The 14,742-nt window shown below is 47.1% G+C and overlaps 1 protein-coding gene across 1 annotated transcript in view; it reads left to right on the top strand.

The window, feature by feature from the left end:
* The window catches only part of MICOS10 (mitochondrial contact site and cristae organizing system subunit 10), a 33,939-nt gene extending 23,217 nt beyond the window's left edge, over positions 1-10,722 (top strand). The window contains exons 2-4 of the mRNA XM_042951616.1: positions 6,847-6,894; positions 7,961-8,070; positions 10,591-10,722. Coding sequence (XP_042807550.1) covers positions 6,847-6,894; positions 7,961-8,070; positions 10,591-10,605 — 173 coding nt within the window. The 3' untranslated portion in view covers positions 10,606-10,722. The remainder of the gene's footprint in view (positions 1-6,846; positions 6,895-7,960; positions 8,071-10,590) is intronic.
* Positions 10,723-14,742: the final 4,020 nt, after the last annotated feature.

The following is a 14,742-nucleotide window of genomic DNA, read 5'->3' on the forward strand; positions in this document are numbered from 1 at the left end:
CCCGGCACACTTTCTTGGTTAATTCACATGACTTGGCATTTCCACGTGGACACCTGGGACAGTCCGTCTTTGGCTCAAAGCATTAAGTAACACAGTTTGGAGCTGACTTAAAACTGTTTATTTATTTATTTTTTTCCTCATAAATTGGGCCCTGAGCATCTTTCATAAATCAGGAATGTTTCTTGGAAATGTAATTCTCACTAAACTCAGTCCCAAGGGTGCTTCTCTATAAAAGCACATTCTTGTTTGTTCTGTCATAACAAATGCATGTGATGATTGTAATAGCATTGATAGAAACATGATTGAACAGGAAAGCATGTCCATTATAAACAGATCAGTTTGATACTAATCCAGGTTCAAAGCATAAATACAGCTTTATGAAACACAAGATAGCTCTAGGAAAATCTTTATTATATTTGAAGCAAAATGTCCTAGTTAACAATGAGTCTGAAGGAATCCCCTTTATTTATTTATTTATTTATGTATTTGTTATTTATTTATAATGTTTATTTCTTTTTGAGAGAGAGAGAGAGACAGAGCTCGAGAGGGGAAGGGCCAGAGAGACAGGGAGACACAGAATCCGAAGCAGGCTCCAGGCTCCAAGCTGTCAGCACAGAGCCCGACACAGGGCTTGAACCCACGAACTGCAAGATCGTGACCTGAGCCGATGTTGGATGCTCAACGAGCTGAGCCACCCAGGCGCCCCAGAATCCCCTAGTTTTAGAAGGTGTATGTCACGACCTGATATGTTCCTATACAAAATTGCTGATGCAATTTTGCAACTCCCACTCAGAGTTGGGAGAAAGGTTGTGACTTTCAGCTGTGACTCACCCACAGTGTGGTCTGTAGTCAAGCCAGTGGACTGTATTTTAATAGAGGATGAACTATTATGTGACACTTTTGACCTGTTTTGAGTTCCATTAGAGAAGTAACAGAACTTACTACCACTTACTGAATTCGAATTAGGTCCCAGACACTGCCAGATACCTTGTATTTTCCTGATACCGCAACTCAGTGAGGTTGTTTTTTCTCGATAGCCGAGTGGGGCGAGGCCAGGCGACGTTAGATAATTGAGCTGACGTCAGAGAGCTAGCTGTGGAGCAGTGGTCGACTCAGGCCCGCCTCGTGATGGCACTGGTCCTCTTGCCACGCCACTTGGAGACGAAAGCCCTCCTTGTTCTAGAACCTTTATCTTTTCTTTCAGACATTTAAGAACAGAGTTGCTTGGCACGTGGCTTCTAGGGATCTTAAAAACTCGTGTGGAATTCCTGAAGCTTCTCATATACACAGACTGCCAGTTGCAATGGTACTGAAGTTTTTGCTCATACATTTTGATAGAAGTTATAGAAATTAAAATGGAGTTGCTTTGCAGTTTCGCTTAATTTTTAGGTACAGGTCAAATGTTAGTATTGATAACCATACATTAAGCTCATGAATTTAGGAGCTTCATTCAAAGTGTTAAATGTCAGGCGCCTGGGTGACTCAGTCGGTTGAACGTCCGGCTTCGGCTCAGGTCAGGATCTCGCAGTTTGTGAGTTCGAGTTCCGTGTCGGGCTCTGTGCTGACAGCTCAGCGCCTGGAGCCTGTTTCGGATTCTGTGTCTCCCTCTCTCTCTGACCCTTCCCTGCTCATGCTGTGTCTCTCTCTGTCTCTCATAAATGAATAAATGTTAAAAAAAAAAAAAAAAAAAAAAAGTTTTAAATGTGAGGCGCCTGGGTGGCTCAGTCCATGAAGCGTCCGACCTTGGCTCAGGTCACAATCTCAGCGTTTGTGGGTTCGAGTTCTGCGTGAGGCTCTGTGCTGACAGCTCAGAGCCTGGAGCCTGCTTCAGATTCATTGATTCTCTCTCTTCCCCCCCCCCCCCCATCCCCCGCTCACGCTGTTTCTCTTTCTCTCTCTCAAAAATAAAAAAACATTAAAAAAAAATAAAGTGTCAAATGTAAGTCTACTTATCCTGATGAGCACTGAGTAATGTATAGAATTGTTGAATCACTGTATCGTACACCCGAAACTTCTATAACACTGTATATGTATATGTTACACTGTATATGTATATGTTAGCTATACTGGAATTAAAATTAAAAACTTACAAAAGTGAAAAAAGTCAGAAGAATAAATAAAAATGTTAAATGTAAGCCAGAGTGGGATCTTAGTTATCATATGTTAAGTTATTGATAAATAAAATGGGTCCCTGGTCTTTTTTGCCCCCCTGTGATCTTTCATAGAAACGCTTCCTAAGTGAATTTGTGAGAAATTGTTTTTGTGTGACTCCAGACAACGAGCTCTTCCTCCTTAACTGCAAAGTCCATTGGCAATTGCAACTTTTACCGGGTTGATCCCGCAGGAGCAGGCATTGCCCCAGTTTGTTCTGTTTGGGGGCTAACATCCAGAGTACATTTCTATCCCCAGACTGCAATGAGATTATGTAGCCTGCTTGTTAATTCTTGCTGATTATGTTTGCTTCTTAATTATTGGCAGTGAAGTAAAGCTTCATGATACGTGGCATGGTGAGAGCAAAGATTTTTCTAAATAAAGTTGAAACCAGAAATTGTCTGTATGTCACAGTAATGGCCATCAACATATATTGATTTTCTCCCCTTTTTGACACAAAATGTGGCTTAAGGCATACGCAGGTGTACTGCGATTGGTTGTTGTTCTTTTAAATTTGTTACCAAATCTGCTTGGGCATAAGATAGGGCCGTATTTTATATGTCATTAGTGGGAGCGAGTTCCTTGTTTTGTTATTAAGATAGTATCAGATGAACTACTCAGGGATTGCTCCTTCCTAAAAATTTGGGTTTATCTACTAGCCGGTTTTATGATGTCCTTTTGGGCGCTGAGCATGCATTGAAGTGCAGGGTTAGATTGATTTGGAGTAATTTCTTTTTGAAAGAATTTGTGCCAATTCTTTTTCCTCTCCAAAAGAAATGGTTTTGGAGCACGGGCTCCTTGCCTAATGTCAATTCCATAAGGCTTCTCGTGTGTGTGTGTGTGTGTGTGTGTGTGTGTGTGTTTCCTTGCCCCCCTCCTTCCCCTCTTAACTGGACTTTGCCATGAAGAAGATGTGTACCTATAATCAGGCATTTCTTTAGGTTTATTTGTCATTCCAGACAGCATTGACCAAAAGAACAGGCTTGAGTGGGGGGAAGGCAGTTATATAAACCTTATTCATAGTTAAATATTTGCTTCCAGGGAAGGTGAAAAATGCTTTGTACTTTTTCCTTTGGCTTTTTTCCTCTAAGAGAGCTTGTCATGCAACAACACAAAAAAGTGGCCAAAGGCGGAGAAAACTCTTCTCTTTTCTACGTTGGGTTTGTTTTTATTGTAAGACAAACCTTTCATGTTTTATTGTTACGAAGTTTAACGTGGCCTCGAGGTGCCGATCTTTAGTGGAAACAGCTGCAGAGTCGGTGTCCCCGGATCAGGTGGGACTTTCTTTGAAGCAACATGTTGCTTTTAAAAGAAATCCAGCATGTGAGAACTTGAGCCTGTGAAACTCATCAGCGGCTGCACCGTTGCTAATCTGTCAAATAACCGAGATAGCTAAGTTTAAGTAAAACACTGGCATTGAAAAATCAGTTTCTGTGTTATTTTTTTTTCTGGAGAGAACAGTCTTATTATTTTGTGTCTTAAAAATACAGAAACGGAGGAAAACACCACTCTTAAGAATTGAAGGTGTGGCAGCCCAGTGTCAGGCCGTAGAGCACCCTCCGTCTTTTGGTCAGTCTGAGCTGTGATTTTGGTCTCCTACCTGCAGGTGGATGCCTTTGCTGGGAGCAGAACTGGGTGACTGGACATACACCTGCACTTAAACGTGTAAAGATTTCCTGTTCTGTGTGGGTTGATGTTGAAACATCTCTCCTCTCTGACGAGCGATGCTGGTAGCAGTGGGTTGCCATCATTCTTGGTCTACCACTTGGAAAAGTTGAGCATCAGAGAGCTTTCTTTCCTTGGGGAAAAATAGGAGAGACAGGCATGGAGTCAGAGGGACAAGAAAAGTGCTGGAATATTTTCCTTTTGGGCTTTTGATTTGTTTGCCAAAAAGTTGCCTTCCAGATGGAGAAGACCGAAAGCTCTGATTGTAAGCAATTATGTTTTTACTGGCCTACCTCCCCATCCCATTGCCCGGTTTGAAATCTGTAAGCCAGTCCAAATCCTTTACCTCATTTTCTAGTACCAATTTACTGTCTTACTCATCTTCCAGCTGCAAGGGGGTGAGGCAAGTCGCTTTGAAATTGAACCCTGTGCCATTTTATAAACCAGGCAACAGCATTTTCTTGCCAAGGAGTATCAATCGCGATCGCTCCCATTCTCTGAAGCTCGTGAAGCTCGTCTACCAGGTAGACTTGTGTCTGTGACATGTGTGACAGGATTAGTCCGGGAATGAATCTGAACAAGCCCTTGTGGCCTTGTGTAGACTTGTTACTACCCTGGTTGCCTAGCGTTCTGGGCTGTTGTGTGGGAAGCACAATTTGCTTTTTGGCTGTATCTTACTTGACTGGCTGTAGACATCTCGACACTCCCAGTTTTCCCTTGGGAGGTAGTGATTGTTTAGGGGTTTAAACCGTAGGGGACTCCAGTGTCGAGGCACAGGGGGTACGGTGCCTTTGGAGTCGGGCAGACTTGGGCCCAGTTCATTACTCTGCCGCTAACCGGTATCCTTGAGCAAGTTATTTCCCGCATCTGAAAAATGGGGCCTAATACCGTATCAAGTTGATGTTTGGTTTAAAAGAGAATTTAGGGGCAGTGGCGAGAGAATGTTGGGTACGTGTGGGCAATACTAAAATGTTAGTTCCTTTTCCTCAAATGATGTCAGCTTTGAACAGGTTAACTATTGTGGTCTGTAAGCTCACTAGTTTTCCACCATTTTATTAAATTATATGGAAGTTGGGGTGACATGAGTGATTTTCAGATACTGCATTTTATTTTTAATTTAGAGAGGGAGAGAGAGTGGAAGTAGGGGAAGGGGGGAGGGAGAGGGAAGGGGAAGGGGGGGGGGAGAGAGAGAGAGAGAGAGAGAGAAAGAGAAAGAGAAAGAATCCTAAGCAGGCTCCACTCTCAGTGCAGAGCCCTACACAGGGCTCAGTCCCACAACCCTGGGATCATGACCTGAAATCCAAGAGTTGGATGTTCAACCAACTGGCCACCCAGGCACCCTGTAGGTACTGCTTCTTATGTATCTTTTAAAGTTGTTAGTATTTTTATTTATTTTATTTTTATTAAAAAAAATTTTTTTAATGTTTATTTTTGATAAAGACAGGGCATGAGTGGGAGAGGAGTAGAGAGAGGGGGAGACACAGAATCCAAAGCAGGCTCCAGGCTCTGAGCTGTGAGCACAGAGCCCAACACGGGGCTCAAACCCACAACCCATGAGATCATGACCTGAGCCACCCAGGCATCCCTGTATTTTTATTTATTTTTTAATGTTTATTTATATTTGTGAGGGAGCACGAGCAGGGTAGTGGCAGAGAGAGGGAGAGAGAGAATCCCAAGCAGGCTCTGCGCTGTCGGCACAGAGCCAGATGTGGGGCTCCATCTCATGAACCACGAGATCACGGCCTGAGCTGAACCAAGAGTCAGACACTTGACCGGCTGAGCCACCCAGGTGCCCCAAAATACTGCTTTTTAAAGTTGAGCACCGAACCTAATGCAGGGTCTGTTGGACAGGGCAAAATAATGATTTTTAATTAAAATTCCTATCCGTGTAGGATTTAGTCACGAGAAAGAAAGCGACACCGTGGCCACATACATGTGGCAGGGGAGAATTACCAGAAATCATTCCGAGTAAGTAGCATAAGCAGTTTCTTCAGGCCACTATCAGCTGGGTCGCTGCTTGGGTGGATGAAAAATTATGGGAAGGAGGTTGCTTGTGCCGAAGTTCCGGGTTTGGAGCAGAGAGGTCAGGCTGGTCGACCGAGGAGTACTCTGAGTGTTGACACTGCAGTAGCCTAAAGTCATGATTAGAGAAGAAGCTCTTGGAGTTCCAGCAGCACAAACTGGAAAACTGTGAAGGCAAAGTGAGGAACAGGGGGCTTTTTTGTGGTGCTTAACTGTAAAGAGGTTGGTTGGGGGCGCACTTGGACCCTGGAGTAGACACTCTGTCAAGAGCATCGGAATACAAGGTCTGAAAACAATTGGCAAGTCTGAAAAAATTCAAAATCAGAGTTTGGTTCTCTTCCTTGGTGTGTGTAACTTTTCTGATAATGGCAAAATGAGTTTACCTCAAAGTCCGGGATGTGTATCACTGCAGTACAGGAGGTGATTTTTTGCCCCTAAACTGGTGCCACATTTTAGGTAAAACATTTCTTTTAAAGGTTCTACATTCATTTTAACATATCTTACGAAAACGATACAGCTAGCATTCAGAGCTATGATTATACCAATGTTATTATTTATTATTGAAGTTCAAGCCATATTTACTTAATTAAATTGTGCACTGATTTTCTTATCTTTTTTTTTTTTGTAAAGAAAACGATTGGGGCTCCTGGGTGGGTCAGTCAGTTGAGCGTCTGACTTCGGCTCAGGTCATGATCTCGCGGTTTGTGAGTTCGAGCCCCACATCGGGCTCTGTGCTGACAGCTCGGAGCCTGGAGCCTGCTTCAGATTCTGTGTCTCCCTCTCTCTCTGCCCCTCCTTTGCTCATGCTCTGTCTCTCTCTGTCTCAAAAATAAATAAAAACATTTAAAAAAATTTTAAAAAGTTAGAAATGAGAAGATCAGCTCTGTACCAAGTTTTTTTTTTTTTTTTGTACTATGTTTTATAGATGTTCACATTTATGAAAGGTTCGTTTTATTTTTGTCACATTACTATTATGAGATTGAACATGTTTTTCCTCCCTCTTTGTAGGTACTGGTTTTGGATTAGGACTGGTTTTCTCACTTACCTTCTTTAAAAGTAAGTGTGACTTTTACTGCCTTTTCAACATAATGTCCTAGTGTGTGCATACACATAGCAGGGACGCTTCTGGAGGGCACATCCACATGGTTGCCAAGCATACACTTACGGGTTTAGGGAGGCCTCTGTCAAATATGCTAGACAAAGAACGTGGACTCAAAAGAGGTCAGGATGGGCTGGGCATCTCTAGACTTTCCCCTGGGCATTGAGTCAGGGTGCCTGATATCTTAAATATGATATCATTTGAAAAGCCTCTACTTTCTGCCAGTGAGTCATTTGGCCAAATCTGCACGCTCAAATATTTCAAATTAATTATACTTTTTTTCTCAAGGAGGTTGAAAATGAGAGTCCAACTGGTAAGAAAAACAAGTGGGCCAGAAATACACATGCCTTTTAACCAGAAATGCTTTCGTTCTGTGTAAGAACTTCTGACGTTGGGATATTGAACAGAAGCCGGAGGGGTCACTTTGACCCCTTTTCCATGAAGAACTTGAGCGGGGGGATACATTACTGGAGAATCACAATTAATACCTGGTGCTGATATAAAAGAATCATTTACAGTCTTGGCTTAAGTAAGCCTCACAACTTCCTGTCATCAAAATTCAGTTGGTTCAGTTTAAAACTCAAGCACCTTACCGGAGGGTGGTATTATTTCTGATAAGGTTAAGAAATGAGTTAAAATGAGCAAATGATTAGAACTGATGTTTGTTAACTAACTGGAATTTAAATAAAAGTTTGGGGGGAAAAAAAAGAACCGACATAGAAAAGTTAAAATGTTCGACTGTGTCTACTGTTTTCCGTGTTGTACCACTCATGAAGACCTCAAACCTAGCAGCATAGGTACCAGGTAATTATTCGCTAAATTAATAGGTTCACTCAAGGACTCCCTTTCCTGGTTTTTGGCCGTTGATTAAACATCGATAGAAATGAATGGCATGTTGTACGTATCAGTAGGAGGCATGCTGAATATTTATGGAACCCTAAGCAATGTATTTAAGCCAGACAAAAAAACCTTATCTTCTCTTAATCGTTCTCTATTGGGATTTTCCCTTTTTCTGCTCACTAGGAAGAATGTGGCCCTTAGCCTTTGGTTCTGGCATGGGATTGGGAATGGCCTACTCCAACTGTCAGCATGATTTCCAGGCTCCATATCTTCTACATGGAAAATACGTCAAAGTACGTACAGAATTGATATTTCTCTTTCTTTTAAAAGACAAAGAGTTTCTCCTGAGTCTCTGAAGAATTCTTTGGAGCACATATACTTAATAGACTGTGCGTGTCACTGAGCTCCTGATTGCTCTTTGGCGTCTCGTGGTGTTGACCCCGCTTGGGTGCCTAAAGTCTCTCCTTCCACTGTCCCTCGAGATGCACGTGTACGTTCACACACAGACTCTCTTGCTAGCGACTGCAGCTGAAGAACCTGCCTGGAAATGTATCGTCACGGTAAAGTGGATCTGTCTTCGATACCTGCCAGTGGCGCTCACGTGCCACATCGTGGAGTGCCCCGTTCACGTCTCACACACGCTCGGGCGAAACCCAGCAGCTGGGACTCAGCCACGACTCTGCTTTTTATTGAGGAGGGGAGGTTCTTGACTGTAGTAAGTCCCAGTGATTCTGCCAACATCCTTGTCTACAGACATTTTTACTAATGCGGACACGGTGAAAAACTGTAACGTGCCTTGAGAGGGAGGAAAGTAGCACATTTCCTAAGGGTCTCGTGTGTCGCAGCCTTCCCGTCGCCTTACCGTGCTTACCGCGGGGTTTAGGGGAAAGGATCTCGGGAGGCCGGGTGCTCAGGGACGCGGGTGTATTTAGTTATGTATCCCCAGGGCCCAGAACGAAGTAGACGCTCAGACAAAAGTGAAACGAAGGAGCGAAGGAGTGACGTGCACTGTATGCCCCATTAGACGTGTTCGTGGCCCCAGGCTTCCTAAGGCGGAGTTTTTGCAGCAGCACCAGCTGCAGTGAAGAGTGTCCCGTTGCCTGGCCGTGTCGAATCGTCTCCTTTCTGGGTCACCGTGAGCTAGAGCCAGTTGATCTGGGCAGCCTTGGGGGGAGGGGGCGGGGAGAGCCCAGAAGCCAGGACACCCAGGCGTGGGTCCTGGGCCACCACCCGCTTGCTTCCTGTGTGATCTTGAGTTTTTGCTTCTGAGATTCTGTCTTCCGTCCATAAGAACAGGGTGGTAATTTCTACCCACAGGGTTGCTGTTAGAATTCAGCGTGAACATGTTTGTAAGCCGTGAGGTGCTGTAGAAGGAGGCACGTTGGTGGCAATAGTTGAGGCCGACCAAGGAAGGGTGATTGGTTGGCTTAGCCGTTGTTCCACCCTGATAACAAGCAGAGCAGAAAATGTGGTGCAATGGAGTGTCCCAGTTCTGGTCAAAAGCCGTAGCCGCAAGGGTCACCGAATCCCAGATGACCGTACCCGCCACAGCTCGGTAGCCTCTCTCTTAGAACCTGCCCACACTGTCAGCTGCCTGCCCGAGCGACCCGTGTGCGCATGCTCGCCGAGAGAGTCGGGAGCCGGGGAGCCTGGCTGCCCTGTCGCCTCCCTCCATGTTAGTGAGCCATCTCCGCAAAGCCAGGGTGAGGTAATCAGAGGGACAGCGCAAGGAGAGGCCGAGGCTGACGACGGGCAGTTTCCACTGCTCCCTGACCCTTCGCTTTCTTGGCACTCGGGCCGGATTTGGGAGAAGAGAACAGAAAGGAACAGGAGAGGAGCTTCAGGGCTTTTAATTGTTTAAAAGACTCTCTTTGTTCCGAACTGGGTTGTCATGGGTAATGGCTCAGGCGTGATTATATGCATATTATACATTTAATGGTGGGGAATTACTGTGGAAAATATTGTTCCGATTTTACAGCCTTGTGTGGATTGCTCCAGCGTGGCCTTGTAACTTTATCTGAACTTGAGTCTGTGCCTCTCTGTGCTGTCATCCTCCTCTCTGAAGAGAGGAGCGCGGCGCGGGGCTGTTGCAGGGCAGTCACTTTATGGTGGCTGCCTGTCGGGTGCCCGCGCTGCCTTGTGGGCCCTCCTCGGTGCCCCCGCTTTCTGTGCTTTCTCTAGCCCGCCCTCCCAAGAGATTAGTGGGAGAGGTTTTACTGCCCCTCGCTGAGCAGATGAGAAAACACAGATCTTACTGGGGTTGAGAAACTGGCCAGAGATCCCCTCATTAGTAGGGCTGCTTGATTCCAGAGCCACGCTCTGTCCGCTCACCTGTGACGCACCCTTTGAGGAGTTGTAGGAACGGTTGTCCAGGTACCGACTAGGCAGACCTGTTCTTTCCCTCGCTCCTCCCTCAAAGATGAGGGAGCTGCTCTTAAGAGCCTGGGAGGGGTGTTTATGGTCCTCTTGCGAGACTGTTTTAATTTTTTTTTTAATGTTTGTTTATTTTTGAGAGAGAGAGAGAGCACGAGCAGGGGAGGGGCAGAGAGAGAGGGAGACACAGATTCCAAGGCAGGCTCCAGGCTCTGAGCCGTCAGCACAGAGCCTGACGCGGGGCTCGAACTCCCGAACCGTGAGATCGTGACCTGAGCCGGAGTCGGACAGTTCACCCGCTGAGTCACCCAAGCGCCCCCTCGTGAGACTGTTTTAAAGCAAGCTGGGTGTTGAGTTTTGGGCCCGTTGGTCCCTCGGGTTAGAGATGGCTGTCAAAATGCTGTGTGCGCACTTCTAATCAGAGCGTCCCTCCTCTGCAGGAGCAGGAGCAGTGACTTCCACCTGAGAACATCCCAGTGGGAGGAAAAGAGAAATCCTGTCTACGCCTCAGGAATACTGAAGTGCCCTGGAGTAAGCTGACATTCTTCTGTAGCAATGTTATCAGTAATGCTTTCAACTCCAGCACTGTTTATGTATTTGAAACCAAGTCTGTTTCTTGTTTTGTATTTTCTCTCTGGAAATTGGGAGAAGGTGGTCTTAAAAGAAATAAATTAAAAATAGGCAGCCCAGTGCATTGCCTGCGTTTCTTTGCCTCTGGTCTTTGAGCAGGAGGAGGACTGTATTTGGACTGCCAGCAGCTGTCGCCTTGGGTCCCAAGCTCCCAGCCTTCCTGAAGCCACAGCCACCCTGCACCCCATCTCCCCCCCCCCCCCCCCACCATGCATAGTTTTCGGAACCACTTCTACCTCGTGTAATGGGTGCGCGGACGTTGCTGCTGGGTTGTCTGCTGATGATGACAGACGTCTGGAGGAGCCTTGCCTTGCAGGAGCAGCTCTTTAAGATCTGTGTGTTGTCCTCACCAGGGGACCCGGCAGGGCACGTCTCAGTGTGCCCAGTGCACGAGGTCAGAGAGCTGGCTGTGTGGAAGGGTCTGGAAGCGGACCGCGTCGGTGGCTCACTCCATCAGCCACAGCTGATTGCCACAGCTTCGTGGAGCTGGACACAGTCCGGGCTTCGGCTCTGGGGGCTTTGTCCTGGGGGGCGGGGAGAACTCGTGGCCGGCCCACCTGGCTGGAAGGCCACGTTTGGGATTAACTCCACACAGCAGCTGAAGTTTGAGGACGGAGGGGCCACTTCTAATGCCCCTCTGTGAGTTTATTCCTTTGGTTTCACCTGAACCAGGGAGGCTGGATGCAAAAGTAATACAGTAGCAATTTCTTCTGAAAACGTATGGAACCCAGAGGGCGCTCAGTCTCTCGGGTCCCATTTCTCTCTTTAGGATAAAATTAAGATGGGCAGAGCTTGATCCCACCTGTGCCTTTATCCTGTACGAGCTGGCGGAGCATCCTGAGCGAGCCAGGTACTGCTCCAGGCAGCAGAGGTAGACGAGAAAGTAAGACACAGGCCCCCCGCCCTCGAGGAGCTTAGAGTCTGCCGGCAACCAGACACGCAGACCCTCGACACGAAGCGGAGGCGTGCGGAAAAAGTGCAGTGAGAAGGGGAGAGAGAGAGAGAGAGAGAGAGAGAGAGAGAGAGAGAGAGAGATGGCCCAGTGGGCGAGGGAATACCACGGACTCATACTTGACGTTGACGGGGACGTTCCAGACAGACGAGGAAGGGCGGGAAGGTGGCTTACGTGAAGGCTTGGAATCACGCCGGGTATGGTAGTGGGGGGGGGTGGGGGGTAGTAGGGTAAGCAGGTACGTGTCGCCGGAGCGTGCAGGGCCCGGAGAGGTGTGGAGGGCGAGGCCCGGCACTGGCGGGGAACTAGCGTCTGACCCCCGTTCTGAGGCACTGATCAGACGGTTCCTGCAAGTGTTGTAATGAGTAGATTCAGGGTAGAAATACTCTCTCATTTAAACCTCCTTTCATCCTTCACCCCACGCCCCCTTTCCAGAAAGGTGTGCTGAGCTCTGGGCCAGACCGGGCAGCAGCAGCTCTCTGCCCTGCAAACTGTCCAGGCTCCTCTCCGCGCTTTTTTGTTTATTTGATTCACTTAAAGCCCCAAGTGGGCCTGAGCCCAGGACCAAAAGTCACGGCCATGGCTTGCCTTAGCCTAGCCGTGCTGCTGTTTTGCATTCTGCCCCCTTCATTCCATGATCAAGACAACCGTGTCATTAAAAGAAAAATAACTTTGCAACCTGTTTCATCCCTTACACTCGTCTTCTCCATATTTGCTTTAAAAGTTAATATTTCCGGGGCGCCTGGGTGGCTCAGTTGGTTGAGCATCCAACGTCGGCTCGGGTCATGATCTCGCGGCTCATGAGTTCAGGCCCCGCGTCGGGCTCTGTGCCGACAGCTCAGAGCCTGGAACCTGCTTCGGATTCTGTGTCTCCCTCTCTCTCTGCCCCTAACCCACTCGCATTCTGTCTCTGTCTCTCTCAAAAATAAATAAACATTTAAAAAAAAAAGTTAATACTTCCCTCCAATTTTTCCATCTCTATTCAGGCAGAGAGAAGAATAACAGGTCCTGTCCCGAAAAAGGAAAAAACAAAAAAAACAACAACAAAAAAACCCCAGGAAACACAGCATGCCCTTTGATTCTCTAGACACGTCAGAAGAACACGGAGTAGAAAAGGACAGTGGAAGCTGGCTTCCCTGTCTCATTAGCTGTTGGCTCGGACATTCCATTTGGAGGATCTGTCTGCTCAGCATCCCCGAAACGCCGCTTGTATGTTTGAGAGACTGGTGAGCTCTGGGAGGGAATGGTTCTGAGCAGAGACTGGCCACAGGAAGCACTGGCTGTTTGCTTTCATCCCAGGGTACTTTGTATTCCTGCTGCGGAGCTCTTCGCGGACGCTGGCCCAAAGCACGGTGCTCCATCTTGCCCCCACTCCCTGCCCCCATCTCGGATCAACCTTCAGAAAGCTCCAGCTTGTTGGCAAAGGCACGCGTTCTGTTTTACTTTAAGTTTCATTAGAAATTCAAGTCCTCCGGGGCTCTTTTCCCTTGTGGGGCTGTGAAACTTTGACTCTGCTCCTCGTCTGCCCTTCTGGAACCAAGTAGAAGGAAATTCATGGGTTTGGGGAGAGAGTGATGGGAACCCAGCTGGGCACAGGATGCTAGGATAAAGCTGTGGCGCCCCGAAAGTGGCCTGCTCTGCCAACATATATAAATTCATACAGTTTGAGCTTGACACTGTATAATTTGGCCCAGAACAATATGTATTTTGAACTCATTTAGGTGAATGACTTTGGCATTCCAAGTACCCACTGGGGGAGCCTTTATCAGGCTGCATTTGCCTTATGCAGAAGTGTAGGCCTTTGTTCCGAGAAATGGCCTCAGCACACACTCCAGTGGGCTGTCTCCTTAAGTGAATGTCATCTTCTCTCATCCATTTCAGAAGATCCAAGGGCGCAGTCTTGAAATCCTGCTTGTACGAAATGCAGAGATCGGTAACGAAGGAGATACCCATGCAGATTGGCTTTTAGTTTCCCCAAACCTCACTGTTTACATTTTTTTTTTTTTTTTTTTTTTATGTAACCAAGCCATAATTACATTTTACTTGTCGTGGTTCAACCTGATTGTATTGTTGAAGGACTATTTTTGAACCTGTCCAAATAAACTCTGCAAAGTATTTCCACAAGGATGTACTCCGTGGGGCCGGAACAGCCTTCATCGTGAGTGGTGCGGAGACAAAAACGGTTTCCTGTTGCACGCTTGCTAATTACATAAATGCAGAGGGGTGGAAGGGAGAAAGTGGAAATTCTAAGAACCAAAAGGAATGTTCAGTTTAGAATAACAAGCTCATCTGGAAGCTATCACCACTTTTTTCTCGTAGCGTGCCGCACGCTCTGCTTCGCCTCGGACGCCGAAGGATGAGGTCAGGGTGGACACAGACCTGGGCGGGAGCAGGGCAGAGCTTCCCTGGTTCGCCGAGCAGCCTCTGTGTGGAGCCAGCGTGAGGGTCAGGGATCCCCGTTCCAGTCCGAAAGTGCCTCGAAGGAAGAGGGCAGGTGGGGAGCAAGGGAGAGGCAGGACTGTGCGGGGAAGAGCAGAGGTTTGGAGTTAGAGGAGCTGGGTCCAGTTCCCACTCCCCCACCTACTTGCCACGTGACTCTCTGATCTGTAAAGGGAGAAGAAAAAATAATAATAATTCCTACCTACGGGCTTTGAGGGTTGAATACATGTGCTCGCACCAGTACTGGAAAGAGGTTGTTGCTGAATCAGAATGGAGTACAGGGTATCATTTAATGGTGGTTGGGAGACTCTTCCGGAGTCGAAAGGGCGTAATCCTTGGGCTCAAGGAGTCAGTTCTTAGAGGCGGTATTAGCAAGCTCTGAGAGCCTGAAGTCTCAGATGAGCTGCTTGTAATAAAACAAACCAGAAGTTGTTAGCAAGCACTGCGTCCGCGTGAGCGTGAATACTTTTTCACGCAAGCACTGCGTCCGCGTGAGCGTGAATACTTTTTCACGGTGCTCCATTGAGATACCCATGAATATGGCCACCGCAGCATCTCCCCTTGTGAAACC

This window comes from Panthera leo, chromosome C1, assembly GCF_018350215.1.
Source record: "Panthera leo isolate Ple1 chromosome C1, P.leo_Ple1_pat1.1, whole genome shotgun sequence".
Classification (NCBI taxonomy): Eukaryota; Metazoa; Chordata; class Mammalia; order Carnivora; family Felidae; genus Panthera; species Panthera leo.